The sequence below is a fragment of the Peromyscus californicus genome, unplaced genomic scaffold (genome assembly GCF_007827085.1).
Source record: "Peromyscus californicus insignis strain IS unplaced genomic scaffold, ASM782708v3 Scaffold_4__1_contigs__length_199733344, whole genome shotgun sequence".
In the NCBI taxonomy this organism is placed as follows: domain Eukaryota; kingdom Metazoa; phylum Chordata; class Mammalia; order Rodentia; family Cricetidae; genus Peromyscus; species Peromyscus californicus.
This window is the reverse complement of record NW_026294562.1, coordinates 114,232,973-114,246,253: the sequence shown is the minus strand read 5'-3', so window position 1 is coordinate 114,246,253 and position 13,281 is coordinate 114,232,973. Positions and strand designations below refer to the sequence as shown.

The window sequence follows — 13,281 nt, the reverse complement described above, 5'->3', positions numbered from 1 at the left end:
TTGTTGTCCATTGACACACAGGTTTGACAAATGTTGGAATTCAGTGAATAATTAACATTAAAAAAACATGCTCTTTGTTTTTTTACGTCTGTGGCCAAGCATTTCACACAAAGTAGACAAATGATTCTCATATTAATGTTTCTATGACTCACATGGTGAACTTATTTCAGATTCTGATTTCAAGGACCTGAGTTCAGAATTGTCCACATTGCTTCAAAGTTCTCAGATATTGCTGCTGATCCCAGTTTTTAATATTAAGGGTATAAAACACCTATATGGAATAATATTTAAGGATGTATATTTATAAAATGTGTATATTACATATACTTTTTGTTCTCTTCTCTAGTTCATATAGCATGTTGTAAATGTGCATTTTGAAAGGGCACATGTAGGGGCTGAGGATCGGCTTGGCAGGTAGACTACCTGCCTAGCCCTGGATTCTGCACTTAGTGCTGCAAAAACCATGTATGGTACCACATGCCTATAATCCATCACTTAGGAAGTGGAGACTGGGGGAGCAGATGTACATAGCCATCTTTGGATATTTAATGATTTTGAGTTCAGAGCCTGTCTCAAAAAAATAAATAGGTAAATAAATAAATAAATGAGACATGCAGAAAAGATAATGTTTTCATGCCAACTACAAAGATAAATATGACTTTAAGGAGAATTTATATATACACTTTTATAAAAATTGATTAATTCTGTATAAACTTAACCTTTTAAAATTAATACACTGTAAATTCTCTTTATATCACTAAATAATCTTCTGTACATTTTCTTAGCATGAAATACAAATAAATAAAGTACCGTTTACATTAATAAGTTCCTTATTTTAGAACATAGATCTAGGTTGTTTCCAATCTATCACTAGTACATAAGTATTCTACTGAATATTGCCACACATCCTGCTTGGTTAATGGGAGACATAACAGCTTTCAGCTCTTCTCTGTTGCCAACTGTTGTGGTCCTAAAAGACTACACCCCTCCCCACCTTGTATCAGTTTTATTGGAGAGTACTTTTACTGGAAAGATAGATCTGAAACTATGTCCCTTTGTTGGCAGATACTCCAATAGGCTCTACAGTTATGACCACAGTTTCGTGAAGGCCATCAATAGTGTGCAGAAGTCTTGGACTGCAACCACATACAAGGAATATGAGAAAATGAGCCTAAGAGATCTGATCAGGAGAGGTGGTGGCCACAGCCAAAGGATCCCAAGGTAACAGTGTCACTCCCTGTCACCAGTAAGAACTTCAGTACTGAAGGTCACCCTCGCTCCACTCAAGCCCCCCAACCCCCATGGCCCATCTTTTAATTTATTGGGATTTTATTGTCTTTTTTTCCTCCACCTTCCTTCATATTTGTTCACATTTGTCCAAGTCATGTTTTGGGGTCTTTCCTGTGCTGCTGGTTTACATCCTGTCTCACTCCTTTTATTCCTGTGTCTTGTTTATCTCTTCTCCTTACTGTCATTTTTATCTGTTCTTTGAAATGTTGCCAGTTTCACTTCCCTGTCCCCAGCTACGGCTGTTACGGACCCCAATCTACTGACTAGACTCATCCTTGCTATCCCAGGCCATCTGACGAGGACCATAACTGTGTCTACTACATGACTTGCTTTCAAAAAACGATGATAAACATTCTTGAGAACTTTATTTTCATTTTACCTCCATTTTATGCCACCACTGCTGCTCCCTCAGATATCTCTCAGCTTCTAATAATAACTGTCAAGTTTGCCACTGAAAAAAATCTGAAAATTGAGGTGTTTTAAGGTTCAGGAAAAAAATAATAATTCTTATTTCTCCACCCACCCCCACCCCTTCCCCACCTCCATAGCCACAGCTTTGCTGCATTTGCCATCTTTTGTTTGGCTACCTCATCTTCCTGCCTTGAGAAATTATATATACTGTTCTGTTTTCTGTGAAAGAGAATGTGAGTATTCTGCATTCCCTTTCTAGAAGTGTGGCTGGGTCTAGGAGTATGGTTCCTTAGCATTTGTTAATCATCCGAGGCTATTCCTGTGATGCCAAACCTTTGTTCAGGAGAACCAACATGGCTAAAGACAAAGGAACTAGAGGCCAATAGGGAGCTTATGAGGTTGATAAGTTATTTGGGATGATTATTTTCTCTTAATATATGAAAATATTCTTCCATTCTCAGAGTATTCAAAGGCTAATTTCTGGATATTTATAGTCTGTGTTTTTGTTTTTTTTTTTAATAACTGAAATAAGCCACCAATGGTGCAGCTCTTTGAACTAGCTGAGATACACCTCTAACGTTTTTGTTTATGGACTAATGACCCACATTCAATGGAAAATTTCAACCATGAGACACTGTGGACTTTTTCTTATCCAACTAATGACAGCCTTCCCATATTCTGCCCCTTTCTCAAAGACTGTTCTATAATATTTCTCAAAGCCTATTCTAGGGGCTTCTAGTGTATGAGCTATTCTGGTTGGTGAAATTGGAACAAGGAATGTATTGTAGTATCTATCCCCTTCCAGGATTCTCTAAGCAGAGTCCTAATGTGTCTGTGAGAAAACATTGAGACTTCAGCAGTGGAGACAGGAGCTTGCTCCGTCTGAGAGTGTGAGCCTCCATCTAGTTTTGTCACGTGTTACACGCTGTGTTTTAGCAGGATCATTTTTTTTTTTTAACTAGGCAAAGAATTTTATTAACCTTTTTCCAAACTTTCTTCCCAGGCTTCTTCAGCTTAATTTGCTGCAAAGAATGAATTGTGTTTAAACAAAAACTGAAAGAACTGCGGTGTCCAAGGGCTCGGGCTTAAAAATACTAGCGATCTAGATTTTATCAGATCCATAAACAAAAGAATTTTAAAAAGCAGTCATGATAAAAAGCAGCTCCTATAACTTCTGCAGGTGTCACCTTCTTCAGAAGTCGCCTCAGTTTAGTTTGCCTCCTTCTTAGACGCCATTTTTTTCTCTTAGACTATGTCAACATACTAACCTTTGTTTTGTGAAAAGTTATTACCCCTAGAGAGCCATAGAATGTTTAAGATAAAGACAGAAGTCATATGGAGATGAAAATATTAAAGCAAATATGGAAGTCTGACTGCTTAGTTTCCAGTAGAATTTTTATATGTAAGTTGATTCTGCTGTAAATATGTAGTTGTGTAGTAGAAAGTCTCAAATATTATTAAGCTGAGACTTAAGAATCCAGGGAACTGCTGCAATCACACACAAATGTTATCACTTCTAAGCAGCTCTCTGATACGGAGATTTCACTGGATATAGACATTCATTCTGACACAGACATTTCCCTGGAGCCCTAAAACATTGCGGTCCAAGGCATTAAGACCAGATAATGGCTGGTATCTGTAAAGTGTTTCTAGTTCTCATGTTAGTATCCCTAAACTTCTCCTTCTTTTTCTGTTCGTGCCCATATTACATTGCTTCCCAACTTTGAGTTTTTTTAGTATGTATGTGTTGTGGCCAAATGCTCTTCCTTATGGGGTGGAAGATAAAAGTTAGCAATTCAATGTAAAGTTTGTGCCAGAAAATTGTTTCACACCACCAGTATCTGATTTAGTACTCATAGTGACATGTATGATGGTGTAGTCGTTACCATAGCTACCATTTCTAAGTATGTCTTCATTTTTGAGTTATTATTATTATTATTCTTTGAATTTTTCTAAAAATTCTTTGAAATAGGTACGAGTATATCTATTTTCTTAAGGATAAACAGTAGTTTGTGACGTTAAAGTTCCTTGCAGAATGTCACATAGTAAGTGTGAAGCCATCACTACCTCTTGAGTCAAACACCAGTTAGTCCAGTGTTTTCTCTGGACCCTGCAATGAACACCTTTAACTTGTATCTCCTTTTTTGACCAACAGATCCCAAAAGTAAGAGAATGTAACCGTTCAAGCATACTAAAAGTAGCTTTCACTGTACAAGGAAAATGACTAGATCCTGAAAATCTGCAGTAACTGAAAGCTATTTATGCAGCTGGGTTATGTAACTGACACACTGTGTAATGGCCACTCATGGGGCTAGTGTTCTTTGGGCCTCAAAGAAGACACTAGCTACTCTGGTGGCTTAAATCTTGGAATCAGAGGTTGGAAGATAATCTTCTCAGGAAAGACTTTATGTTGGTATTAAATACATATTTTCCATTCTAGGCCTAAACCTGCCCCGATGACTGATGAAATACAGAAACAGATTTTAAATTTGCCAGAATCCTGGGACTGGAGAAATGTTCGTGGTGTCAATTTTGTTAGCCCTGTTCGAAACCAAGGTAAAACTAACAAAAGACTGAGTTTCATCAAGTTATCTCAAGCTGTTGGTAATTGAATACTCATCGTGTATTCGGCTCTAGGATGGATTTAGGGATACAGGAAAGGGATGGTCATGGTCTTTCTACTTCAGTAAACAGATGGAGGCCAAGTGTGGTAGCATATGTCATGGAGGCTGAGGAGGGAGGACTGCCAATTGGTAGATAGCCTACACTGTAGAGTGTGATCCTGGTTTAAAATAAAAAATGTAGCCTTTGTATTCTTATTCCCTTCCTTTGCATAAATGACCAAATTCACTAAAAATAATCTCTTTAGCTGAGTTCAACATTTCTCAATATAGATTTCACTGGAGTGGTAAGTAGGAGTCATTTACCTGGCTGCTAGGAGACACTTCTGTGGGAAGAAATAATTGTATGCAGTTAAACTGGTCTTCTCTCCAGTGGAAGATAAACTGGTTTGTTGAATCTCTTCTGCTATCTGCCCTTACGTTTCTCCCATTGTGTGATCTTTAATTACTGCACAAGCTTAGATTTCTTGAGCTGTATATGGACCTTTAATTCACTTTATATGAAAACATGGCTTCTGATGGATTGGATTAACTCAGCTTCCTAAGTCGTGAGTCGATTTAGCTTTGCAATTGTAAAACTTCCTTTAACTGCACATGATAACAGAAAACCTTACTTTCCTAAATTTTACTCAACCGTTGCATAGAGACTCATTAATACAGGTTATGTAACCAATCTGAAATGTTCCAAACATAAAGCTTTTTGAAAGGTTTTGTGATGTTAAAATAAGTTTCAAAGTTTGTTAACATGTTAGATTGCAGGTTTGCTAAATTAAGGACACTCAGCAGGTAAAAGAATGCACATGTTCACTTTGAAGATAATTTACTTGTTAGTTACTATGAAATATAAGACATCAACAACATCAAAATGGTTTTGTCTGTAGATGTTACAAGTTTATTAAAGGAGAATGACTAACTCTACATACACCCTCAAAAATTTGAAGAAATATTCTTCCGTATTTTTCAACTTAGAAAATAAATTATCCATAGTTTTTTTCAAATGAAGATCATAATTACACATGTATGATTTTGAAAGATAAATTCTTCCTCTTTTCTACAAATATATTGACATCTTCCACATCTTACCATTAATTGCATGCACTTCAAGTTTCATCCTCATTGAAGGGGTTTTGAGTGTACAAAGTTTTGATCAGGTCTGGCTTCACCCAGACCAAAAGACTTCCATCCTTTATTTGATGTCAGGGGTGTTCTCCCTTAACCTCTCTGGGGCTCACTGCCTCTAGAGAAGGGGTGCATCCAGAAATCCTTTACTTTTGCCATTTCCTAGAGAGGAAAATGACAAGTAATTGATCAATCAACTTTTTGACACATAAAAAAGGCCTTGTCCCCCAAATAAAAAGAGAATAGTTCATTCTGAGCTAAATATGTGACTATGGCCTGGGAACATGAATTCAGGTTTCTCTGAATGACACATTCTATGGTAGGGGGGCCATTCCATTTCAGACACAATATTTTATAGTCACAGAACAAGACAAAGTTATAAATGATTGAATTTGCCAAATGTGTTGATGGGAGCACCAAGTAGGTGGGTTACAGCGAAATTCAGATGCTCTCTGGTGATATTCTTGGGTCTGGGGTTAATGGAAGTTAGTGATTTGCTATTAACTAGTTAATTAATACATTCCAAAGAGGTTACCTCATAACCAAATATTAGGTCAGATTACAGCAGGAGTATATAAATAACCACTGGCGCCACTAATGATAGCCCAAGAGATCGTGGACTCTCAAACAATTCCCTAGAATCATGAATGTTCTGCTGAAGAGGCTTAAAACTTACCTGATCATCAAATAGATCTGGTGCTGGCTAGTTTTGTGTCAACTTGACACAAACTAGAGTCTTTTGAAGAGGGAGCCTTAGTTGAAAAAACAAAACAAACAAACAAACAAACAAACACAAAAAAAACGCCTCCACCAGCTTGTAGGCAAGCCTGTAGGGCATTTTCTTGATTGATGATTGATGTGGGAGGGTCCAGATCACTGTGGGAGGTACCACCCATGAGCTTGGTGGGCCTGGGTACTATAAGAAAAGCTGAACAAGACATAAAAAGCAAGCCAGTTAAGCAGACCTCTTCAATGGCTTCTATATCAGTTCCTGCCTTGAGTTGCTGCCCTGATTTACCTTTATAATAGACCATTTCCTGGAAGTGTAAGATGAAATAAACCCCTTCTTCTCCAAATTGCTTTTGGTTGTAGTGTTGTACCACGGGAGTAGAACCCTAAGAGAGAGTCTCTGTGCCTACTTGAGAGATTACGGAAATAAGGAATGTCCTGTGCTGACTTCATTATTGACATCCTGGTGCATAGCAACTGGCAAATAATGTGAGCTGCTAGTGCTTTGATGCTGCATCTCTCATTGCTTATAGTGGTTTATTCTATGTTTGGAAACTATTGTATAAGTACGTGTGTGATGTATGTACATGTATGTGTGTGTGTGGTTGAATTCACCTGTGTGTGTGGAGACCACAGGTTGCTGAGGGTGTCTTTCTCATCACATTTCACCTTATTGTTTGAAACACCATCTCTCACCAACCCCGGTGCTCACCATTTTGACCAGGCTGGCTGCCTAGAAAGCCTCCTACCTGATTCCATCAACCCAGTTCTGTGGTTACAGACTTGTGTTGCCACATCCACCTTTCTTGTGGGTCCTGGCAGTCTGAACTCAGGTTCTTGTGTTTGCATAAAAAGCACTTTACCCACTAAGCCCCCTCTCTATCCCCTAAGAAGCCTTTTAATAATAGAGTATTTAAATATTAACAGCTCTCATACCCTAGAGTTATAGTATAGAAGGCTAGACAAGCAAAACATTAAAGTACAACATGATAATCACATTAATACGGGAATTGTGGAATTTCGGGGCGGGGGGAGGGTAGAGTTTACCCCACATGTGTGGCTAACAGGTGAGGTGGGACAGTCAGTAATCCAGGGGAAAGAAATGAGACATTTTGAAGAAAGTTCTTTGACATTGCTTTCCTGGGAGATTGGTAAGAGCTCTTACTGTCCCCAAATCTCCCCATTCTTTGTGTGCTGTAAATATGATTTGTACCAACACAGGACCGTTTCAAGACACACGTCATTTGTGGGTTGATTGCTTTAAACCAGCCTCTCACCTGCACTGTCACAGCGGGTGCCAGAGGGAAAAAACGCACTTAGAAGATCCTCTTCTACTTTTTGATCTTTTTCTCATACTTCAGAGTGGCAAAGACGAAGTTTTTTCCTCTTCCTATTAATTGAGATAACTTGGAAATGTCCCACTTTCATAATACCAGTGTTTTATGTAACACAGAATTCCAAATTGGCCATAGTTAAAGGAATCCACAACTCTTCTTTAGTCTGTGAACAAATTAAGATTAAAGAAAAAAGCAATATTGGAAAGACAAATGAAGTTTTACATTTATACTTTAAAACAGCTTTAAAAAGGCCTAATGCCTAGATTAACTTTGAGGTGGGAGTGGGGAGAGAAGAGAGGAAACTGAGCGAGACAGGTTTCCTTTGTTTCCCACGAGGTCTTATTGTATCTGGGAGAGTGAGGGTGGCTCTCTGGGGTCAATTAGGTAATGTGAAGGGTTTTCCTAGTATTTGGAATCCACTCTATTTAAGTCTTGGTTATGAATGTTCATTAGAGCAGGAAGACAAGGCCCTTAAATTGTTCTCTCTACCGAATCTATCTTTGCACTAAAACGAAAAAATGCCAGAGGCTAAGTGACTTGCTCTGGGTCACATGGCTAATGAGGAACACAGCTAGAGAGGCGCGAACTGTGACTCTTCGGTGCTACTGCAGGGTGTTACCCACTGTGGGAGGATGCACGCTCTGTGGTTACCATGTTTGGTCTCTTTGTAGAAGTGGGGTCACAGGCAGAGCTCGTAGAAGTGGGGTCACATGCAGAGCTTTCTGAGAGTAAGTTGATAATCTTCCCAGAAAGTCAGGGACCTGAAGGAGATTTTCACATTCCCGTGATTTCAAAACCAAGCACTTTCTGGGCCATGAGCTGTTCTTGTGGCCTGTGCCTCCTCTCTTAGCGGATGATCAGATAATGTGAGTTTAATGATTAATACTTACAGACTTTGTCTCTATGGCTCTTACAAGCTGGGGAAGCTGGATGGCTTATAGGACTTAGGTGTCTCCAGCAAGCAATAGTGACTTTGGTTATTTGGTCACACATCTGTTCGTTGAGATCCCCTTGTTTAAAGGAAGAGTCCCAAGGAAGTATTTTCTAGATGATTTGGAAACCACAAAGTTGAAGTTAATCTTCTATGTAGTGATTATGTGACAAGGAAAGAAAATCTGAAACAGACTTTAAAAAAAAAAAAAAGCCAAATGAGAAAAGAAAATATGTGATTTTCTTTGTAGTTCTGTGGATAATGTAAATAAAAGACAGTCTCTCCCCTTACAGAGCTTATCCTCTGTTCATGAATAAACAAAATGGTGATTCAAAAGTACGGTGATTTTAAAAAAAAATGCAAAGGTCACTAGCCCAGCATGAAGAGAAAACAAAGTACTAACATCTGCTATTGGTTAGCACAGTGGTTCTCAACCTTCCTAGCACTGTAGCCTTTAATACAGCTCCTCATGGTGTGGTGAGCCCCAACCACAAAATTATTTTTGTTGCTACTTCATAACTGTAATTTTGCTACTATTATGAATCATACTGTAAATATCCGTGTTTTCCAGTGGTCTTAGGATACCACTGTGAAAGGGTTCTTGGACCCCCCCAAAGAGGGTACAACTTACAGGTTGAGAACCACTAGTTTAGCTGATGGACTCAGGTCATTGCTGCAGTTTCTAGGCCTCAGTTATCAAGTGAGTAGATTGTATAGTAGTGTATTCTAAGTCAACATTACAGCTGTTTATTTTGTCATCTTCATAATTTAGATGGTCCCTCAGCAGCAAGAGCAGTGTGCAACACGGACAAATATGAGACCTTTAGAAGGGAGAATTTGTGGGAACATCAGACATGGCAGTAGTTAGGAAGAAATGAAGCTCTTGGTAGATTGGATTCAAGGTCTTGTGGCACTGTGACCTGTGTAAGGAGACTCATGTTAGGACCCAAAGTTCTGCTTCCTCTAGAGCTTAGAATTAAGTGGTTGATAGTTTGCCTTGAATTTACTTCATTTCTGGGCTGCAAAAAATGTGCCTACTTGTTATCTCTTGACTCATTCTTTCCACAAACATGCACTTAAGCTCCTTTCCGGTGTCACGTGGCAAGATAAAGAGCACTTGAGGAGATACCAAGTTTAGTGCAAGGAAAAACAAGCTAAGTATTTCAAACAGCGTTTATGATGGTGGAGTTTGAACAGTGTCCTGGCTTTTCCTTGCCTCCAGTGGGTTCATAAATCATTACCTGGAGAAGGAAAAACAGTATTCCTGCTAACATTTAAAAGCATAATAGTTTTCATAGCGCTTTTCCGTAAAGAATGTAGTTACTAAATTATTAATAATCAAATTTATTAAAGATACCTCTATATGCAAAATTAGTTAAATTGACTTCATAAATCTTTAGATTCATCTCTTAGCACTTTAATAGTTTTATGAAACTAATATAATAAATTGAATGATATACATCTTGTGCAGAACTGGTTTTATCATGGATTTGGTATAGGCATATTTCCATGTAATCTTTGTAGCAATGGTGGAGATGAGAGAGGCTGTGTGACAACAGAAATATAAAGCTATATTCACTTGTTTAAAAATTATAACAAGAGGAAGTCCAGTTTTACAATGTTTTGTTATATATGTTTGTTTCCTTTACCCATGCAATTTGAAGAAACACAGAAAAATAACATTGTTCATGTACATTATCTTATAATACAGCTGTTCTCCTTTTCTTTTCTTTTTTTTTTTTTTTTTTTTTTTGGTTTTTTTCGAGACAGGGTTTCTCTGTGTAGCTTTGCGCCTTTCCTGGAACTCGCTTTGGAGACCAGGCTGGCCTCAAACTCACAGAGATCCGCCTAGCTCTGCCTCCCGAGTGCTGGGATTAAAGGCGTGCGCCACCACCGCCCGGCAGCTGTTCTCCTTTTCTTGCAATGGCAGCTGTCTTCAAAGCAGATGCTTCTAATAAATTCATTTGGCCCTAACCAATAAGTTACGAAACATCTTTTTACAGGACACTAATCACATTCATGAGCACTCTTCCCAACTCCTAGAACCAGAGCTTGGAATTTGAGCATAATTTTTGTGTGAACTCAAACTTTCTAATGCATTAGAGATTTTTTTTTTTTTAGTTTAGCTCATATGTGTCCTACCATATTTCTCTCAGTCTGTTGGCTAAACTATTATAGACATAAATCCACTCTTTACTGTCAAGAAGTATCTCAGGTTTGGTGCTTGTGAATTGAGTCTTATATATTGTACTGATATTTATGAAAAGCTTTTACTATAAATCCTATATTAAGGTGTCTCATTTGCTCAGGTTTTTGTGTTTCTTTGTGAGATTACAAATAAGTAATATGCATATATATATTATTTTTTCTTCATCTACAGAATCTTGTGGAAGCTGCTACTCATTTGCCTCTATGGGTATGCTAGAAGCAAGAATCCGTATATTAACCAACAATACTCAGACCCCAATCCTGAGTCCTCAGGAGGTTGTATCTTGTAGCAAGTATGCCCAAGGTAAATGCTGTATGTCAGAGCTATGTTATGAGCTATTTGACTGCATGTCAGCAACCATCACTGGCAAAAGTAGAGGGGCGGCATAACAGAAAGTACAGGGTCTATAGTTAGAGAGCCCTGGTGGGAATCGGGTCCCATCAATTATCAATGGACAGTTTATCATGGAATCTACTGCATCCTATAGCAAGATGTCAATATATCAAGTGAGTACTGCTTCTTCCAACATCACCTACCAGTGCACAAAACTGTAAAAAGCAGGCACAGACCTTATTCAAAAGCAGAAAATGAGTATGAGCAAATTTTCTTAGGAAAATCCTACAGCTTTTAAGCATTGCAGATTTAGGTTCCAATCGTGGTCTCTTCCCACAATCCAGTTCCTAAAGCTATAGTATCTGTTTTAAGAGAATTTAGCAGTCTACACTTAGCCTTTCAGAACAGGCTATATAAAGGATTCAGATAGGATTTAGAAAGAAATACTATTTAAACTACTTCCACTTTCAAGTTTTCTGATGCCAGCCTAGATGTGGCCACTGGGAAGTTTCTAGGTCATCAGTCAAACTGCTGGTGAATGACTCTCAGTGAGCCTTTCATGTATGTATGAAATCCTGCATACCACATGGTGAAGTCTAGGCACTGGAGGGTGTAGGATATCAAAACTCTCCTTATGCTCATGAAGTTTACAATTAGGCAACAGAAACAAAAGTTAAATAATTATATTGATGAGAGGTATAAGGCTATTAATATGTGTAATAGGTCCAGGGTGAGGATGGAGATGGGAGAGATTTGCTTGAGAAGGAGTATGTGTGTATGTCTGTGTGTGTGTGTGTGTGTGTGTGTGTGTGTGTGTGTGTGTGTGTGTCTGCCTTCTGCCAGCAGAAGTGTAATAACCATGTGTGTTTTCATCCTTAGGTTGTGATGGTGGGTTCCCATACCTCATTGCAGGAAAGTATGCCCAAGATTTTGGGGTGGTGGAGGAAAACTGCTTCCCCTACACAGCCACAGATGCTCCATGCAAACCAAAGGACGACTGCCTCCGCTACTACACTTCTGAGTACTACTACGTGGGTGGTTTCTATGGTGGCTGCAATGAAGCCCTAATGAAGCTTGAGCTGGTCCAACACGGGCCCATGGCAGTTGCCTTTGAAGTCCATGATGACTTCCTGCACTACCACAGTGGAGTCTATCACCACACCGGGCTGAGGGACCCTTTCAACCCCTTTGAGCTGACAAATCATGCTGTTCTGCTTGTGGGCTATGGACGCGATCCAGACACTGGTCTAGAATATTGGATTGTGAAGAACAGCTGGGGCATTCAATGGGGTGAGAGTGGCTACTTCCGGATCCGCAGAGGAACTGATGAGTGTGCAATTGAGAGTATAGCCGTAGCTGCCATACCGATTCCTAAATTGTAGGGCAGAGCTCCCGGTCTTTCCTATGGGTCTTCGCTATTCACAGTGATTTGGTCACAGGCTTGAGACTTCTACAAGAGCAATTTCAGAAGCATACCACTAGGTTTCCATGAAGATGTTCGCCTTTGAATTGAAAACTACTCTTGTTTGTTTTTAGTATTCTCTGTACCAACCACTGAACTACTTTTTAAACGATTTGATTAAGTAAGACTTTGGTGAGCAATGGTTAAGTTGTCAAATAATTATTTTTGCTGGTCATCTACAATGCAACCAGATGTTTCATTTAAAAAAAAAACTATGTAAAAGTACAGGCTTGTTTTTAAAATGACAAAATCACATGAAAACATGACGATAGTTAATTTTTTTTTCAAGGATTTTTAAATAAATGTTCTTTCAGTCAGTCCTATGGAATTTCTGTGTGTTTAAGAGAATTTTTGTCACTGACTCTTAGTAGCATTCATGTCCCATGGAAGTACTTCTTGAAGGAGGAAAGACATTGAAAATATTTCATGTAGAGAACAAGCTGGGGAGCAGGGAAGACGGGTCAGCTGCAAAAGCGCTTGCTGTGCGGGTGTGAGGGCCTGAGGTCAGTGTGCAGGATCCATGTCAGAAAAACAAGCCGGACATGCTGACACATTTGTAATCACAGCACAGGGGAGGCAGAAACAGGTGGATCCCTGGAGTTCCCTGGTCAACCAGCATAGTTAAGTGGACAAGTTCCAGGTCACTGAATGACCCATGTCAAAATGGAGTTAGTATTCCTGAGAAGCTATAGACAAGGTTGAACTCTCACCTCTGGCTTCTGCACATGCTTGTGCTTCTGCACACACGTGAACACACAAATAAAACTAAAGCAAAACAAAAACTTTTAAACTTATGACAAGGAATATCTTTTGAGGATACCCAGTAAATCCTGAAAATC

General features: G+C 38.9%; 1 protein-coding gene across 1 annotated transcript in view; it reads left to right on the top strand.

The window, feature by feature from the left end:
- The window catches only part of Ctsc (cathepsin C), a 33,684-nt gene extending 20,925 nt beyond the window's left edge, over window positions 1–12,759 (top strand). Inside the window, exons 4-7 of the mRNA XM_052712431.1 lie at window positions 1,066–1,221; window positions 4,142–4,257; window positions 10,819–10,950; window positions 11,860–12,759. Of these exons, the coding sequence (XP_052568391.1) occupies window positions 1,066–1,221; window positions 4,142–4,257; window positions 10,819–10,950; window positions 11,860–12,362 (907 nt within the window). The 3' untranslated portion in view covers window positions 12,363–12,759. The remainder of the gene's footprint in view (window positions 1–1,065; window positions 1,222–4,141; window positions 4,258–10,818; window positions 10,951–11,859) is intronic.
- Window positions 12,760–13,281: the final 522 nt, after the last annotated feature.